General features: G+C 37.7%; 1 protein-coding gene across 19 annotated transcripts in view; it reads left to right on the forward strand.

Annotated features, from left to right (window-relative positions):
* Positions 1 to 16,879, forward strand: part of kiaa1217 (KIAA1217 ortholog) — a 119,568-nt gene that overhangs the window by 94,149 nt on the left and 8,540 nt on the right. For 12 of the 19 annotated variants that reach the window (XM_023326627.1, XM_023326629.1, XM_023326624.1 and 9 more), the window contains 12 exons: positions 349 to 1,211; positions 2,868 to 2,972; positions 3,419 to 3,468; positions 5,515 to 5,657; positions 5,809 to 5,984; positions 10,842 to 10,972; positions 11,337 to 11,484; positions 11,907 to 12,402; positions 13,559 to 13,757; positions 13,851 to 14,119; positions 14,531 to 14,686; positions 14,965 to 15,087. In XM_023326627.1, the coding sequence (XP_023182395.1) occupies positions 349 to 1,211; positions 2,868 to 2,972; positions 3,419 to 3,468; positions 5,515 to 5,657; positions 5,809 to 5,984; positions 10,842 to 10,972; positions 11,337 to 11,484; positions 11,907 to 12,402; positions 13,559 to 13,757; positions 13,851 to 14,119; positions 14,531 to 14,686; positions 14,965 to 15,087 (2,859 nt within the window). The remainder of the gene's footprint in view (positions 1 to 348; positions 1,212 to 2,867; positions 2,973 to 3,418; positions 3,469 to 5,514; positions 5,658 to 5,808; positions 5,985 to 10,841; positions 10,973 to 11,336; positions 11,485 to 11,906; positions 12,403 to 13,558; positions 13,758 to 13,850; positions 14,120 to 14,530; positions 14,687 to 14,964; positions 15,088 to 16,879) is intronic. The other 7 variants (XM_023326625.1, XM_023326626.1, XM_023326637.1 and 4 more) reach the window with 5 other exon arrangements.

The following is a 16,879-nucleotide window of genomic DNA, read 5'->3' on the forward strand; positions in this document are numbered from 1 at the left end:
TAGGCTAGGCTAAGCTTGAAAGATTACTGGGCAAAGATAAAGGGCTAGGCTTGTAACACTATTGTCTTTCTAGACATTAAAATAAGGAAATGCAGAAAAGTAGTTTTCCATTGCAATCTACGTATTATCAATAATAGTTGAACAAATAAAACCCATATCGTATTCACCTTTAAGCTATTTGCTAATAAATGTCCATCAAAAGATTAACATTTATACCACCGCACCCTTTGTTTGCTCTTACTGGCATAATTTCTTACTCTCCAGGTATGAAACAGAATTGCTGTATCCGACAGGTCCTTTAAAGAGTCTTTTACATGAAACAATAATAATGTTTTGGGATTTTTCCAGATGCACAGCGAGATGGCACATGTCACCCGTGATGGTCAGCACCCTCTAAGACATCCACCTATGGGTCCTCCATCACACCATCCCCTGCAAGGAGCACTCCCACCTACTCCCCACTCCATGCCACCATCCCCCTCCCGAATCCCATTTGGCCCACGTCAGAACTCTGTCCCTGGAAGCGCCACTATCCCAAGAGACCGGATGTCTAATGTCAATCCCTCAACCCGGTCTGTCTCTCCTTGTCCCAGCGCTATACTGGAGAGACGGGACGTGAAGCCAGATCAAGACTTGGGTGGGAAAAGTCACACTCTAACTAGAGGGAATGAGGGTTTGTATGCAGATCCATATCTGCTCCAAGAGGGACGAATCACCATGACTGCAGGTCATGGGCAGCACAGCAGCCCTGGACTTGATGGTCCAGAACATGGCATGGGGGGATTTCACCGTGCCTCCATCCGCTCTACAAGCTCTTATGGTGGGCCCAGTCCTACAGACTCTGTGGATCACTCTCCTTTGTATAGGCAGAAGTCTCGAAACAGTCAGTTGCCTACTTTGGGTTCCAAGACTCCTCCTCCGTCCCCTCATAGGATGACTGAGGTACGGATGATTGATATCCACGGCATGCCCCCTCATGGTGTACCACCTCATGGTGTACCACCTCATGGTGTTCCACCTCATGGTGTTCCACCTCATGCTGTCCCACCTCATGGTGTTTCCCTGGAGAGAGGCTCACCAGTGCGCCAGTCCTTCAGGAAGGAAGAAGTTGCAGGGGCTAAGCCCAGGAACAGCATGGGATCTCCTGTGGTCCCAGACCCTCAGGGTCACTCTCAAGGGCCGGCTCCAACTCCAAATGACCAGGAGACACGGTAAGCAACTGAATCCTGGATGTTGCAGTCATTTGGCATGGGATTGTTTGTATTAGGATTAAAGCATAGCATGAGAGCATGTACTAATTCTGCATCACAGTTTTACTTTCACCATAAGCTGCTGAGCGCCTGTGACTGGCCATTTCTCTAATTCATCATCCACAACTAAAGCCAAATATAACCTGTGTTCTCACTGTTCTTTAAGGTCTAAAAATTTGGTTATGCAGACTAATTCATTTCATATGTGAGTACATAAATACAGATGAAAGTTCTAGAGGCTTCTCTTCTATGGTGTCTGCAAGAACTTTATGCATATGGAAAATCCAGAAAAATATTGACCTGGCTTTACTCACTCTGTCAGTCAAACAAGATCAGAGATGACCACCTGGGAGACTTTAAAAATTTCATTAGGAATGCTCTTGCATACTTAAAATGAGCAGATGAATTCTGTTGGAAAGAACTAAAGTTAACCTTTAAGACAAACTTTATTGAGCTGCCTTCATGTCTATTCGTGTGCGATATTCTGCGTGAGACTGTAATTAGGACTTGACTGTGTGTCCATCTATTGTCGAAAGTAGCCACAACCACAGTCCGCCCTGTGTCCTTAACTTGCCTCACATTCTTCTTAAGGTAAACATTCCGAGCAGAAGACAAAAGTTGCTCACTTTTCCAACCACAAACAATCTCATTGTATACTTTTGTGTTACTTCTTCTGGTGTTATTATTTTCAGTTTTCATTTTTATTCTACTTTTGATGGCTACCACAGTTGTTTTATTTAAGGAGAGTAAAACAGTTTCTCTCCAGTCTATTAATAAAACAGTCTATTAATCTATTTTTTTTTGTTGGGGGTGGGGGATGGCGCAGGATGCTAACTATGTTTTGGTGGTGCAAATGCAAAGTAGTGTTCTTACTTATTGAGTTGATTTGCATTTATTATACTTATTAAATGCAAAATGTGTATGTGTATAAATATTGTATTTTTAGTTTTTATAGAAAAATATACACCATCACTAAAAGCAAGATTGTAAAACAAAACCTGGAATATTTTATCAAATCACATCACCTACAAGCTACAATCAGATGTTTCAATCAAATGTTTGGGATTTTGCAAGTGATTTTTTAAAGTGTATTAAGGATTAGGAATTGCTTTCACATATTAAATAATTGCAAGGCTATTTTTATTTAGTATGTAATAGTGAGATATTTGCCACCAAATAAAAAAAATATATGTAATTGTGTATATTCATACAAAATCCATCCATTTATCTTTTATTTACCTGTTTAGGGTCATAGGTGAGGTTTGGAGCCTATCCCAGCAGTTGCTTTGTGAGAGGTGTGAGTTCATCCTGGGGAGTGTGCCAGCTAGTCATAGGGCAACACAAAGACACACAGTCTACTTGAGTCTAAAATAATAAAGAAAGAATTTCCACTATGTTACTAGTATTTTACTTTTTTTATATTTCATTTTACTGACTCACCAGAAACAGACGACATAAGCAGTAATATTTACTCCGAGATATTCACAAGTCAAATTTAAAAACAATGTTCAGTAAGCAATAAAACAAAACAAACTATTGTGTTAAGAGCGTTGGTAATTAGCTGCTTTGTGTTAGTGCAAGATTTAACATCAGTAGCATTTTTTAATGTTTCTGCAGAGAGCGAATGAAGTTTATGGAGCAACAGATTACCAGCTTGACTGGTCTTGTTCATCATGTACTTTTAAAGGCTCCAAACTCTAGTGGCAACAAGGAGTCTCAAAGGTAAGCAAGTCCATTATAGAAGAGAGTGAGATCCCAGAGAAGGTAAAAAAGGAATAGTGAGTCAATAAAGGAAAGGAAGGATCAATGGTCTGAAGAAATAATCAAAAGTGAAAGTGATTTGACTGATCTTAAAGTTGGTTTCTATGTATTGACATTGTTTATGGTTTTGGCTGCATTTAGACTCTTTGCATTATGATCTTCTGTTTTAATGTGTACTTGGAAATTAGAGTACAGTCTATGTGAATGCAGTGATTTTATACATTCCTATGAATGTCATTAAGCTTAACAACATTAACACCACCTTTACCCTCTGGTTTAACTTCTCATACTTTGTTAATGTATTCATCATTACTAATATTACCCTGTAAACCTTTTTTCAATATTTCTTTTGTGTGTGTCAAAATCCTGCTCTAATGGGTTTGTTTTTTGTTTTTTTCTGCCTGCAGCGAGAGAACACCAAATACTTCATCTCCAGCTCACAGCACACCTAGTTCAGGTTAGTATTACTGTAATTCCCCTTAACCTTCTTTTTTTCTAAATCTGTTCTATCTTTTAATGCCAAAATATCTGGTGCAGACAAGACCACACATTGGCATCTGTCAACAGGCTGCAATGAGCAGAGTGTGGGGGGAGTAAAAAAAAAACACAAAGTCTGGCTTCTTTTGCTTGTCATCAGCTTATATTTTCTTACAATACATCCAGTTTAATTTGAAGTAAGAGACAGGAGACAGCAGATCTCACACCAACACCTCAAAGCACTTCTTAAAACAAAATGCTGTTATTTGCTAAGCCTGCCAAGATGATTCAGTGATCCAATCTATGCTCTGCAGCCCCCTGCCACCTGATCTGTGTTGAAGGAAAGATTCACAAATGCCACCGCCAGTGGCAGAGCAAAGCATAACACTGTTTGTGTGCTTGAAAAGTTTATCAGGAGACAAAATCTTTCCTGTGACTGTTCGTTGCAGTTTTTTTAAAATATCTAAAACAGTATCAATTTGTCTTTTGAATAAACATAACAACACGCTGAGAATAAAACACAGTAATGTACTGTATGTGTCCTTTTTAGGTGAGAGGTATTTCTTGAAGCCAAACAACAGCAGCAGTTTGAATTGTAACTCGTATTTCAGGTCACGGCATCTATCAGGTGGACACATGAGAAATTTTAAGGATTACGCAGATTACTGTTTCTTTTTTTACAGCCTCACGGTCTGTTTCTCCTGTTGACAGACTTCTGAAGTTAATGGATTGCGTATGCAAAGAAGCTTTGCTTTTACTTTGATATAAAGGTTTCAAGTGATGATTATTCTGTTTTCTATTAAATGACCAATTTTCATTTGCAATGCAAGCAAATTTGGAAGGATGATTCAACACATACATGGCTGTTCAGTCTAGAGTCAGTTGTCTCGAGTCTCTATAGGTCATATGCAGCTCTTCCAAGTACCTTACTCCTAATAAAATGATAACCAAAAGAATAATGTGGCATACATAGCACATTTGTGCATTTTGATGCAATTCACAATTACAAATTATCATATTAGCAACAAATTGCCACTATCTATTGACTACAGTTATGCCCAACTGTGGGTTATTTTATTAAATTTAGAATTTTATTTGTGCAATATTTAGATTAACAATCTGATTTATTCAGCAGACACTTGACAGCAAAAAACACAACATATTAAATTTGTATATATATACTTCTAACTAAATGCAGTTTGCAAATATTCTAAATTACCATCTAAAACTGTTCAACTAATGTAACAGAAGAATTTCACCAAATCCTGCTGGGTCATAAATTGGAACCACATGCGTGAGACAAAGCTTTTCAGCACCAAATACTCTAGGTGTGACTAGTGTGAAATAAAGAATGAGATGTGGAAAAGTCGTTAAGCAGGGGAGGATCTGTCATTCTGCAGGCCTGCTTTTCTTCCAAAAGCCCTAGGAATCTTCTTTGAATGAATGGTATCATGAACTAAAATAGAACATTTTAATAAAAAATATTGCAGAGTCTGCTAGTAAATTGAAAATTGGTCCTCACTGGGTCTTTCAACAAGATAATGATCCATGAGAATTGGCCAAATTACCCAGAAATGGTTCACCAGACATTTAATAACTGTTCTTCAACGACTATTAAAGTCCTCAGGCATAAATCCAATTGAAAACCTGTAGAGTTGAGCTAAACAAAAAAAAAGCATAAGAAAGTATACAGGATTCTAAGTGATCCATACGGTACAAGCTGTGTGAAATGCCCAAGTTGCCTTTCTGGGAAAAGGGGGCTGTACAAAGTGTTAACAGCAGGGGTGCTAGTACTTGCAGTATATGTGGTTTCACATCAAACAAAATATATACAATCTTCATACAAGTGAAAGTATTTAAATGGTTTCAGCTTTCCATTTTATTTCAGGGAAAATATAAGAGAAAAGTTCATACATTGTCGACTGTGTGGTTTATTAGTGCATTTGTGCTCATTTTAAAGGCCAAAAGCTTTGCCGCAAATTATGAAAATGTTTATAACGTATTCTTTTTTTTTTCTTTGCCCCAGCAGGTGGATCTACTATCGTGGCTCCTAAAGCCAATTCAGCCCCACCAGACAAGAACTTATCTCCACTCAAAGTGAATCTCATGCAGTTCAGAAATAATGTTTCTGACCTCAGGATACAACTTCATCAGATGAGACAGCTGCAGGCAAGAACTCCATCTCCGTTTACCTGATCTGTACTGTTCTGGTTAAATTTCAGACTTGAACTCGTTTGCACACCTCTGACCATGCACGCATCTTAAAGGCTCCTCGCTGGAGTCCTTTGATATCTTATTTTACTGTGTACATCCCCTCCAGGTCCAGAACCAGGAGGTTTTACGGGTGCAGCTGAAGCGGGCAGAGCAGGAAATTACTATTAAACTCACAGAGGCAGTGCGGCGGGCAGAAGACCCTGTCCAGAGGCAAAGAGCTGTGGTAGAGGAGGACAGGCACAAGTACTTGGGTCTGGAAGAACGTGTCCTTGTACAGCTCAGGTACGATTATAAAATAAAATTAAACACAAGTCACATTTTAATTTCTGATAAGGTTTTTTAGATGGATAAAATAAACAATTTGGACATTTTTTTTACTTAATTTTTTTGACTATATGAGAATGTGTTAAGATTTGAAAAAGACTACTTCATGCCATTAATATATTGCATGTTTAATATTGCTGATCAAGCATAAAGAAAATAATTCACAACACCTATATTTTGCTCCTTTAAGTAAGAAAAGGGACCTAAAGTACTTTTCACTTGTAGATTTTGACCCACTGTGAAAAAACATTTGAACACAACTGATTTATGTGTCAGAATGACCCAAATCTAATTACGAATCTGTGGCAAGAATATAGATGTTTTACTTGCTGTAATTGCAGCAAGAGATGGTTACAAAGTGTACAATGTTTTCAGATTTTATTTTTTAATTTTAATCTTGTGTATCAGTTTCCTTTCTTTTCACAGTTCCTCCTACTTCATGTTGGTCACATAAAATTCCATTTAGATTCATTTTTAGTTGTAACGGGGTAAAATATGCCCAGTAGGTTTGCATCACACCATCTCACTGACATGCTGTACTTTCATAAACCAGTCAGGATGCTTCGCTCAGCAAATCAGCTACTTCTAGAAATCCCACAGAGTAGGTTAAAAACCAGAGGTGACTGAGCCTTTGGGAAAACACCCTCAAGGTATTAGAATAGCCTGCTATGGCACATTAGATCTGCTGTATTTTGTTATTTTTAAATCTCTAAAAATCTTTGTGTCATTGTGCTTTTAACATGGTTGAGTTCCTGCTCAACTATGGAAAGTACCATTTTCAAAATGAGAAAATGGCATTTTCTCATTTTTTGATGGATATGATCACTTTTAACCCTATTTTGCACAATAATGTTGTCATTGTTCAATAAAACATTAGTTGTGTACTTCCTTGTTATCTATTAAGTAATTTGGTCAGCCTTTTGGTTTAAACGTGCCTTCTTGTAAAGCTGAAGGCACATTTACAAGATTATAAGACACCTTATAAGTGTCTTATAAAGTGTTCATAAGACACTTTAACTCGCAGCCTGCATGTTCAACTGGTCATAAACTGATTTCAATAAATTAGGAACCGTAAACTGGGAATGTTTGAAAAATGTTATCAACATTCTAATTCATTGAAATGAAAATAAAATCACACTCCAGAAAAATCACCATGTTTTAAGGTGTAAAGCTAAAATTATGTGCTAAACCATCAAAACATGAACAAGACCTAGAGGTACTTCTGCCTTTTTATTTTTTTCTTTTGCATAGTGTATCTAATTTAAATTCCTTTATGGAAAATGAAGAAGTCATTAAGAGCACATCCACAGAGCCACAGCTGAATCATCCTTGGATGGCACAGAAGTACTTTAGCATACTGGGCAAGGTAATACTACCTTCCAGACAGCATCTTTTTCAAGGAATATTTCAGCAAGATAATCTCAAACCAATCCCTGAAAACCTGGAAAAGCACAACTCTATGATAGAATGTCAAGGTGCCGAAGTAGCTGAGCTGCTGTCCTGTCAGTTCAAAATGTATTAGCCACATTTTGCCTTCAGCTCCTAAAACATGTTTTTTTTTTTTAAAAACTGATGCAACACAATGAGAACCCTACCACATTTTAAACTTTTAGAAGTGCCTTGGTAAATAGCAGTTCAAAATAAGCCCAAATTAAACACACACAAGTTGCGTGTGTCTGCATCAAAGGCTTTTACAAGTCTTCAAGCAGAGAGCAGACACACCCGTGCAGCTCCAATCAGCGCTGCTCCATTTGTAGGAAATCCCCCAGAAGGTTTCATCTTCCTCAGCTCACCTGAGCCATTCAGTCTTGTACTCTTAAACAAGCCACACCCTCAAAACCCTCTTCAGCTCAGGTTTTCACAGGCAAGCTGTGCCTGCGCTTCTGAGGCTGCAAAGAACAATAGGGTAATTACTGACTACCCTGCTCTTATTTTAATTCACTTGCCTCGTCATGCCAGCAGGGATCCCTAATTAAATCCTTTTTATTTGGATGTGTTTGCAATGCAAGGACAAAAAGTTCTGTATTTAATCAGCACAGAGCCTTTCAAACTTATTCATAGCTCTTGAACGTTTCCACATTTTATTATGTTACATCTACAAATCTCAATGTAATTTATTGGAAATCTTTTGTCACATAATCTTAATACCGAAGGAAATTTGTGTTTTTGTTTTTTTCTTATAAATGTTCAATGCAACCAACTACCTTGTAGTAAGTAGTCCACTTGTGACATGGCTATCCACATAAATTGACAGATGGGGCTAGCAGAGCAATAATCAGAAAAGCAGCCAAAAGGCCTGTGGTAACCCTGGAGGGGCTTCTTAAATTAGGGCAAAACCAATAAGTAGTGGAGAATTCAGCCCTTATTTATAAAAATATATAATTTAAAAATGACACTTCACTGTTTGGCAAAACAGTTGATAAGGTAACATATATGGCGAGAGAGAGAGAAAAAAGTTATGTACTTTTGAGTCAGTTGTGCAAATATTTTCTTTTATTATAATTTCATATCTTTAGTGTGCCAGTGTGTGCTTCCATTAACCTGTCAATTTGATGTTCTTAAGAAATTTTACTACAGAGGGACAAAGAGTCATTCCATGCAACATGGAATCCTAACATGGATCTGGTCTATGCAGATATATTACAATTACTGTCTTTTAGTAATCTTGTATAAGATTTTCTTTAGTCATCAACTACAGTAGCAGGGCAGCTTGCACTGCTTTGATTTTTGCTTCACTATTTAGTAGCACACTGATTAACATTTCCCTGCATTAATTCGTGCCACAGTAAACGGAGTGTTGTGGGATTCACAATTTTGTATTTGGGAAGTGTATTTTGATGAACCAACAGAACACCATCACTGGGCTGTTCATGTTCGTGACGCTAATTTTTAAACAGATGGTGTTAGTTTCATATTTCAATGCTACAGATTCAGGAGCTTAACTAGCATTTATAAGTTCCTCTGAAACATCGGTGTCTCAGATGAACCCCTTTGGATAATTATTTTATCTAGTATTAATTATACCATCATATTGATTATTTTGATCGCCATAGTCTGGTCAAATTAAACCAAAATTAGACTTTTTTCCTACATGGATTAGAGATGCAAAAGATTAAAACGGCAAACCAACCTGAATACAAAACATCTATTGTGACACTTGGTGGCACCAGCTGTAATAATGCTATTCTACTGCAGGGACAGGGTAGCTGGTCAAAGTTAATGGGAAGTTGGATGGAATTAAATACACAGAGAAAACCTGTTAGAGGCTGTAAAAGCCTTGTGACAAGAGTTTTCCATTGACCAGGACAAAGACCCTAAACAAACAATGAAACAGTTCAGATCAAAGCCCCGCCATGAGTTGGAATTGCCCAGTGAAATTCAAGACCTAAATTCAATTGAGAATCAGTGGCAGGGCTAAAATATGTTTACATATTCTCTCCATCCAGTCTGACTGGGCTTAAGCTATTATTGCAATAAAATGGACAAATATTTAGTCTTTTTGTAAAAGGTGGTTTTACAAAGTGTTGACTTAGAGTTTTAAACACATTTGGACACTGTGCTTTTCAGATTTCTATGTACAATTTAACTTTAACTTCACATTTGTGCAGTACTTTATTTTGATGTGTCAGGAAAAAAAAGAAACTTCAAGTTTTTGATTGCCATTTGAAAAATTGCTAAAAAATTCAATAGGTATATATATATTTTGTTTATTTACTACACTTTCTATCACTGGACTTACAGTGCCTTGAGAAGTATTTTGAAAGGCATTGTAAGTCCAATGATAGCAGTTTATAGCTTCTTAAAAAAAGAACCTGGCAGAAGGACCGGATGGGGTGTCACGCCAATTGTAGGTTAGCAAAATGTGACTACTTTCACTCTAAATAAGGTGTGGTAATTAGGACTATTTTACTTCAGGGTGAGTCGGAAACTGCAGTTTGAAACGCTTACAATCTCACTTTTTACTTATTTCTCTCTTAAAAGGTTTTAAAAATAAAGAAATGGGTCCTGTAAAAAATAGCTCAAAATGTTGCCAGTGTAATAATTACAGTTTACAGGAGAAGGGTTAAAGCAAGAAGAAAGAGAAAACTTTTAGGCACATTATGGCAAAACCTTGATACAAAAGAGAAATCTGTTTTCCCAGCTACAATTTCCATGACTCCTCTCACCAGCTGGCCTTGGCATAGCCGGGCATTCAACTCACTGTCCCCATTAGGGAGCTCCATAAAATGGTGTATCTCAAGGGTACGTGACCACAATGAAACACCATTTTAGCAGTTCTCATGCAAACCAACTTGTCACATAATGTTATAGTTCAGCACATTTCCCCTTGGATTTAGTGCCTTTCTTTAAGAGTTTTCTGAAATGGCTTGGTGAAACATTTTCAGTGTGGAGTTGCCACTTCACAAATAAGCCCTCAATCAGTGACTGAACATTTGTGGTATTGGAATTGGACTTGGTTAAGTCGGGTCAAAGCAATAATTATAGTGTGGGAGTTGCTTTTAATGGTGGGTGATGATTATTGTCAATATTCTGAACATGTTATAGACTCAATTTACTATTTCCTTTTCTAAGAATTACGCTCTCCTCTGTTCCCCTACTCTAGTGTGAGATAAATTACTGCTCCTTGCCCCCTGGTGTTTGCTAAGTGTATATACTACACAACTATTTATTATTTATTTCTTTTTTTTTCGAACTGTACAGCAGAAACTCACAGCACAAAAAGTGTATATATTCATGAACTATTTAGATGAAAGGGAAAAAAATATATTTTAGCTTTTATTATTTAATGAATTATTTATCTTGCTGTTTTTGCAGTGAGCTGGAGCAATATGTAGCATCTCTGCAACCGGATTCAGCAACAACAACTAGGGTGGTGACCTTAAAGGATGTAGAGGAGGGAGCAGTAACTCTGAGGAAGGTGGGAGAGTCTCTGGCTGGCCTTAAAGGTAAGATGATTAAAAATAAATAAATACAAAGTAGTAGTATATTAATGATAATAAATTAAAATGAGCAATCATGCAATGACATAGATTATCAATTATCAATTAACTGGACTGAATTGCACTAAATTATAATAAATGGAGTTATATTGAATTAGTTTAAACTGAATCTAGATGCATTGTGTTAAATTAAATTGAAACGGAATTTAATTGATTCAAGAGGAACCAAGTTAAGAAAACATAATCAACATGACAGATATCATCATGCTAATCTGTAACATTGATACTTTTTTGTGCATTGTAAGTAATATTCCTGCAATTATAAAGTAAAAAAGAAATCTTTACATTTTTCTCATGTTTGTTTCCTCAGGAGAGTTCCCAGCCCTGCAAACCAGAATGCGAGCTGTGCTCAGAGTGGAAGTGGAGGCTGTTAAATTTCTGAAGGAAGAGCCTCACAAACTCGACAGCATGCTAAAACGGGTCAAGAGCCTGACCGATACTCTCAGCAGCCTGAGAAGGTAGGAGGAAAATGCAGCTGAAGTAGGAATGAGGTGAACAGGTACTCCTGGAGTATACTGTGAGTGTGTGAGGGGGCAATTCAAGATTAAATCAAAAAGACCTACACAGAGCTCCTCAAAGAAGTCTGATGTCTGGAGATTGTTCTGTTTAATTATGCTATCTCCGTGCCATCGAAGAGGTCACTCTGTGTGAATCCAGGATTCAGCTAGATTTTCTTTCATCACCTTCACTGAACCGATAAGCGAATTAATTTGGTGGACATTGTAGCACCTCATTTCCATTTTAATATGTCACATATACCAAGCTCAGTCTTGGCTTTTTGCTCACCCATGAGTTGAATCTTTAAAAAGAAAATCTTCACACTTTTTTTATTACATAGTGTTTTTAACGTCAATTCAAATGCCATTTCCTTCCTCTGCAGATATGCAACCGAAGGGTCTCAGAAAGGAGTAGATATTTCCACCAATGCCTCAGTAGGTGTCAACCACACAACAGCTGCAGAAACCGCTGTAGAAGCTCCATCAACATCAGTCCAGCTCACCTCTTCCTCAGCTCCACCAGAGGCACAGAGCTCCACCGTAAGATCGGAGGTGATGCCCTCCTCCCCAGTGGTCATCCATCATGTCCAGAGTTCTCCAGTTCACATACAGCAGTCCCAGCAATCTGCGGCCCTCATAGCTCAGCCCAGTCCTCCCCTCACCCCTAGCCCTACTCAGATTCCAAGTCCTAACCTGAGTAAACATCAAGACCGGGAATCTCCAAAAGGGTCGGTCTCAGATCCATCAAGTCCTGCTCGCCTCAAGAAGATTCATGGGAATCTGGTAAATAATGGCAACAGCGCTCCTCATCAGGATCTTGTAATAGAGGAGCTCCAGAACACCAAGGAGAAAAGCAAAAACAGAGTTATGTCCATTGAGGTATTTTTAGCTGTTTTTCATATTTTACAGTTTACAACCCTTGAACCTTTTCACATTTTGTCACAAAATAGTCCCAGCCTCAATAGTATTTTATGGTGATTGTATTTGTCTGACCGATGTCAAGTAGTGCATACTTGTAAAACAGAAGACAAAGAGTGTATGATTTTCAATTTTGACTTGTTTGTCTTGTTTTCATTTCTATCACTCAAAAACTTCTAGATCTAGTGCAACCAACTGCACTATGTGCATTTAATTTCGTCATGAATACAACTGTTATTTGAATACTTTGAATGTTTCTGAGAGAATTTTGATAAGTATACAGCATCAGGAAAACCAAGGAACACAGCAGACAAGTCAGAAATAATGTTGTGGCTATTTTAAATCAGGGTAAGCAGGGTTTCCCATGGTCTATTATATGCCTAGCAGGCAACTAAGCTTTACTTCTGCCCCCACCAGGCTTGATAAAAATATTTGGACACTTTAGTTAGGATGAAAGCAGTGGCATTTATTTTAATTGCACTTTTTATGTTTGCTCTTTTTTTGTATGTTCATCTTCATAGATGATTTTTAGGTATTGTTAATGATGCTTAGTCATATTTTAAAATTTCCTCTGAACTTTAGACATGTTTTACTCCACTTTGAACACCTCACAAAAAACAACCAAGAATGGTAACAAATTAAGTGGGAGAATCTGCCATTTTGTCTTTAAGGAAGAGTGACAAAATGATAGTCAATGTTGAACAAAAGTGAGCAGCAGCAAATTTGTGGGAGAAGCAACTCTAGTGATATGATATTACAACTGATTATGGTTCAGTAGGAAAAGAAAAGCTGAATTCAAGTTTACACCTAGACCATTTATCACTTTTTTCCACTTTACAATTATGCACTACTTTGTCTTGGTCAGCTGCATTAAAATATTGAACATTGAAGTTTGTCCTTGTAAAATGACAAAAAGTACAATAACATTTAAGAGGCTGTTATACTTTTGCAGACCGCTTTATCTATCTTGTCTATTACCTAGCTGTCTTATCTTCTATGTCTAGCCATCTAGAAGTTTAGAATCTAAGCAGCTAACCAGTTAGATAACTAGAAGTCTGCACTTTATGCATTCTCTAAAAGGTTTAGAGACTTTTTATCTTCTATCTTTTTCTTTTAGGCAGCTGAGAAGGAATGGGAAGAGAAAAGGCAGAATATGGGTCATTATGACGGCAAAGAGTTTGAGAAGATCCTTCAAGAGGCTCAGGCCAACATGATGAAGGGAATTCCAAGCTTAGAGGTGGAGGAAAGCCAAATACTGCTCTCTGCTGGCATAGTGGAACAAAGTGACATTCCCAGCCCTTTTGAGTCACCATCAGGTACAAATAAAACATACATTCAACTTCATTGAGCCATTTTATGCATAATAACACTTTACTTAGCACTCTTTGTTTGAATAATGTGTTTTGCAGAGGAGTCTCTAGTAGACAAACCCGCCAAAAAGGGGTCCGATAAACTACCGAAGCCTTTATTGGAGAAATCTATCAAGCCAGCATCTTCTAAAACTGCCATTAAGTCAGCAGCCACTGACAATTTGACCAGACAGGGGTCTGACAAATCAAACAAGTCCCCACCACCGCCACCTCCAAGAAAAACCTTCTCCAGCTCAAACTCAGGCATGACTACAACACGTTCTGGAGAGGTGGTCTATACAACTCGGAAGGAAAGCATCTCAGCACAGGTCAGTCACATTAGTGTCATATGGATCAAGAGTAGGTTCTGCCATAATTATGGATGCCATGTTTTGCTATTATTTTATTTGGGTGCTCTGAAACACAATATTTAATGTAATTCAAGAGGCATTTATTAATTTTTTTTCACATTTTGAAATTACTGACAGTAGATTTATAGGTTTCCTGGCTATACAACCTGTTAATATATCCACTTTAAGTGATAAACCCACTTTAAACTCTGTAATTGATTCATTTAAAAGTACATGACCTTCCCTCTTCAATTTTTCATCATTGTACTACATCATTTTTCTTTTTATGGTTAGCATATTGACACTTAGAGAATACTTGCTGTGTGCCAATCCATCCATTGTCTCTATCAATTATAATGAAAAGTAGTTTAATTCATTGATTTTTCACAGGAGGTTGAGGAAGATGCTCCTCTTCTATCCCCTCAGTTCAAGCCCACAAAGGTTGCTCCGGAGACCAAGCCGAAGCCCATCACACCCCCTCCTGTCACTGCTTCTGTTAACAGAGAAGAGGAGGATGAAGGGGACAAGATCATGGCGGAGCTTCAGGTTAGATGCATGTGAACACTCATATACGTCCTGGCAAACTTCTGGGCAGGGTTTATTGATTTCTGCTTACTGGGGGCCTTTTGCTTATCGCTTCTTCCTGTGGTCGTTGATTTTATTGGAAGTGGCAACGGCTGGGTGCTAACGGATGCCAAAACAAAGGATCCTTCTTGTCACCTGACAACAGTTGGTACAGCTGTGGCTGTGGTGCCTTAAGTCTGTATCCCACCCTAAAAGTCTCTATCACCCCCATATCCCTTTGACTTGTCTCCAACCTTCAGGTTTTCCAGAAGTGCACAGTTAAGGATCTAGGGATAAAAAATTTGGTTGAGCCTACCAATCGAATTGAAACCCAAATCAAAGAACTAAGACCAGGAAATTTGTTGCCCCACAAAGAGAAAAAGGTAACACATGTACCGCCGTGCAGCTGCCCAACTAACCGCCTGTCTCCACCAGCTGTGTGATGCACTAATTGCCTGTTGTTTCCTAACACTTCTTCAACCCCTGTGCTCCTGCTTTGGCTCGAGAGAAACCTGTAACAACTGTCTCCACCAAACTCTTTTCCTTGCTGGCTTGGTTCCTTCCCTTGTTTGATTCTGCTGGATTCCACAGCTTTGGTTTCTTTCAGGATTAAGTCTGCATAAAATTGAGCTGGTGTGTCTTTTGTATGACCTGTTTCAAGACTGATTTAAATATAATTTGTCTTTTCTTCCAAATGAATAAAGACCTGTAATGTACTTTGTATGTTATGGGCAATTAAATTGTGTTGTGTCTTTCTTTTACTGGCATTTTTTTTCACATAAAAATTAAGTACAAAAAGGAACTTAAAGATTGACGTTTCAGAAAACTTACATAGACACAATATGTTTTTGCAGACTTGGTTCACCAGAGGTCAATCTGGCCACTTTGCATGCTCCTGTTCCCCACTTATTTTCTGAGATATTATTTCCCAATCTCTTTGTCTTTGCACAACTTCACCTCAATTTGCTTTTTCAAGTTTCACACATTTATCCAATCCAACTGCAACTATATTGTTTATTATTCTGACAAAACTCTTTCTGAAGAATATGGATATGTTCAAACATATATTTAAAGGGTTAATTGTGTGAAGTTATTTGTTTGTCTTTAGCAGAAAGACATCATATCACCATTAGCTTTTTGCAAATGAAATAAATCCTAAGAGTGCTGGAAGGCTAACAAGCAAGTCAGACAGAGAACAAATAATCAGTGAAACCATGGCAACATATACAGGAGTATAGGAAAAACAAGTTATATGTCATCATTAAAGGCAGACAGAGTGGACTTAAAATTTGAAATTTAATTGATAGAGTAGACCCACACCAGATGCAAAATATGATTACTTGATTACTTATGCTGCCTAACATTGCATTTATTAATGTAAAGAATTTGGTGTTGTCAGTGAAGCCCTCAACCAGTTTGTCTAGTTTGGCAAGAAGTGTGTGAGTGGCCAATACAAAGGAAAACACAGCTGTTATTACCAGCAAGGTATTCCCTCCCTAGTTTATAGTAACTCTTGATAAGCACAATAGGCTATGAACTTTCTGAACATTAGCATTTGAAAATCTGCAATTTGTCCATAAGCAAAACTAAGCCTAAATTCAACATGTCTATATTCAACAGAAGTCTCTAAAAGTATAATAGATAGACTTGGGCCTAGATATAGCCCAACACTGGCCTGATGAGGCCTGAAAATATTGTAAACCTGTCTTCTTTTGTTAAATGTTACAATAAGAGTCAAAGATTAGACCAATATACAATGAGCAGGTGCAGGCATGGTGCAGTCTTAAATTACACAAGTCCTCTCATGTTATTCAATGACATACAGACCATCTTCATCTTGATAGTTCATCTGTTTGCTCTTCCAGATTGGTGATAAGGACTGATAAATTATCAGATCATCATCTGATGAGGCAGATTGACATACTGCTCTTTGGATTAGTTTGTTGACTTCCTGCACATAGGATTACTTTACTTTTCCAAATAGCTACTGGTAATATGTAATCTTTGCATCACAAGAAAGGTAACTGTGACCAATGATAATTTTATATGATTATACTTTAAACAAATCTGAACTAACTGTTAAGTGATTTTTGTAAAACACAAATGTTAGTGTGGAGTAGGATGAGTGTAATGTGTGTCTCAGTGTGTTTGTAAACTCTGAACAACCTTTGGTAA

This window comes from Xiphophorus maculatus, chromosome 21 (genome assembly GCF_002775205.1).
Source record: "Xiphophorus maculatus strain JP 163 A chromosome 21, X_maculatus-5.0-male, whole genome shotgun sequence".
NCBI classification, from domain to species: Eukaryota; Metazoa; Chordata; class Actinopteri; order Cyprinodontiformes; family Poeciliidae; genus Xiphophorus; species Xiphophorus maculatus.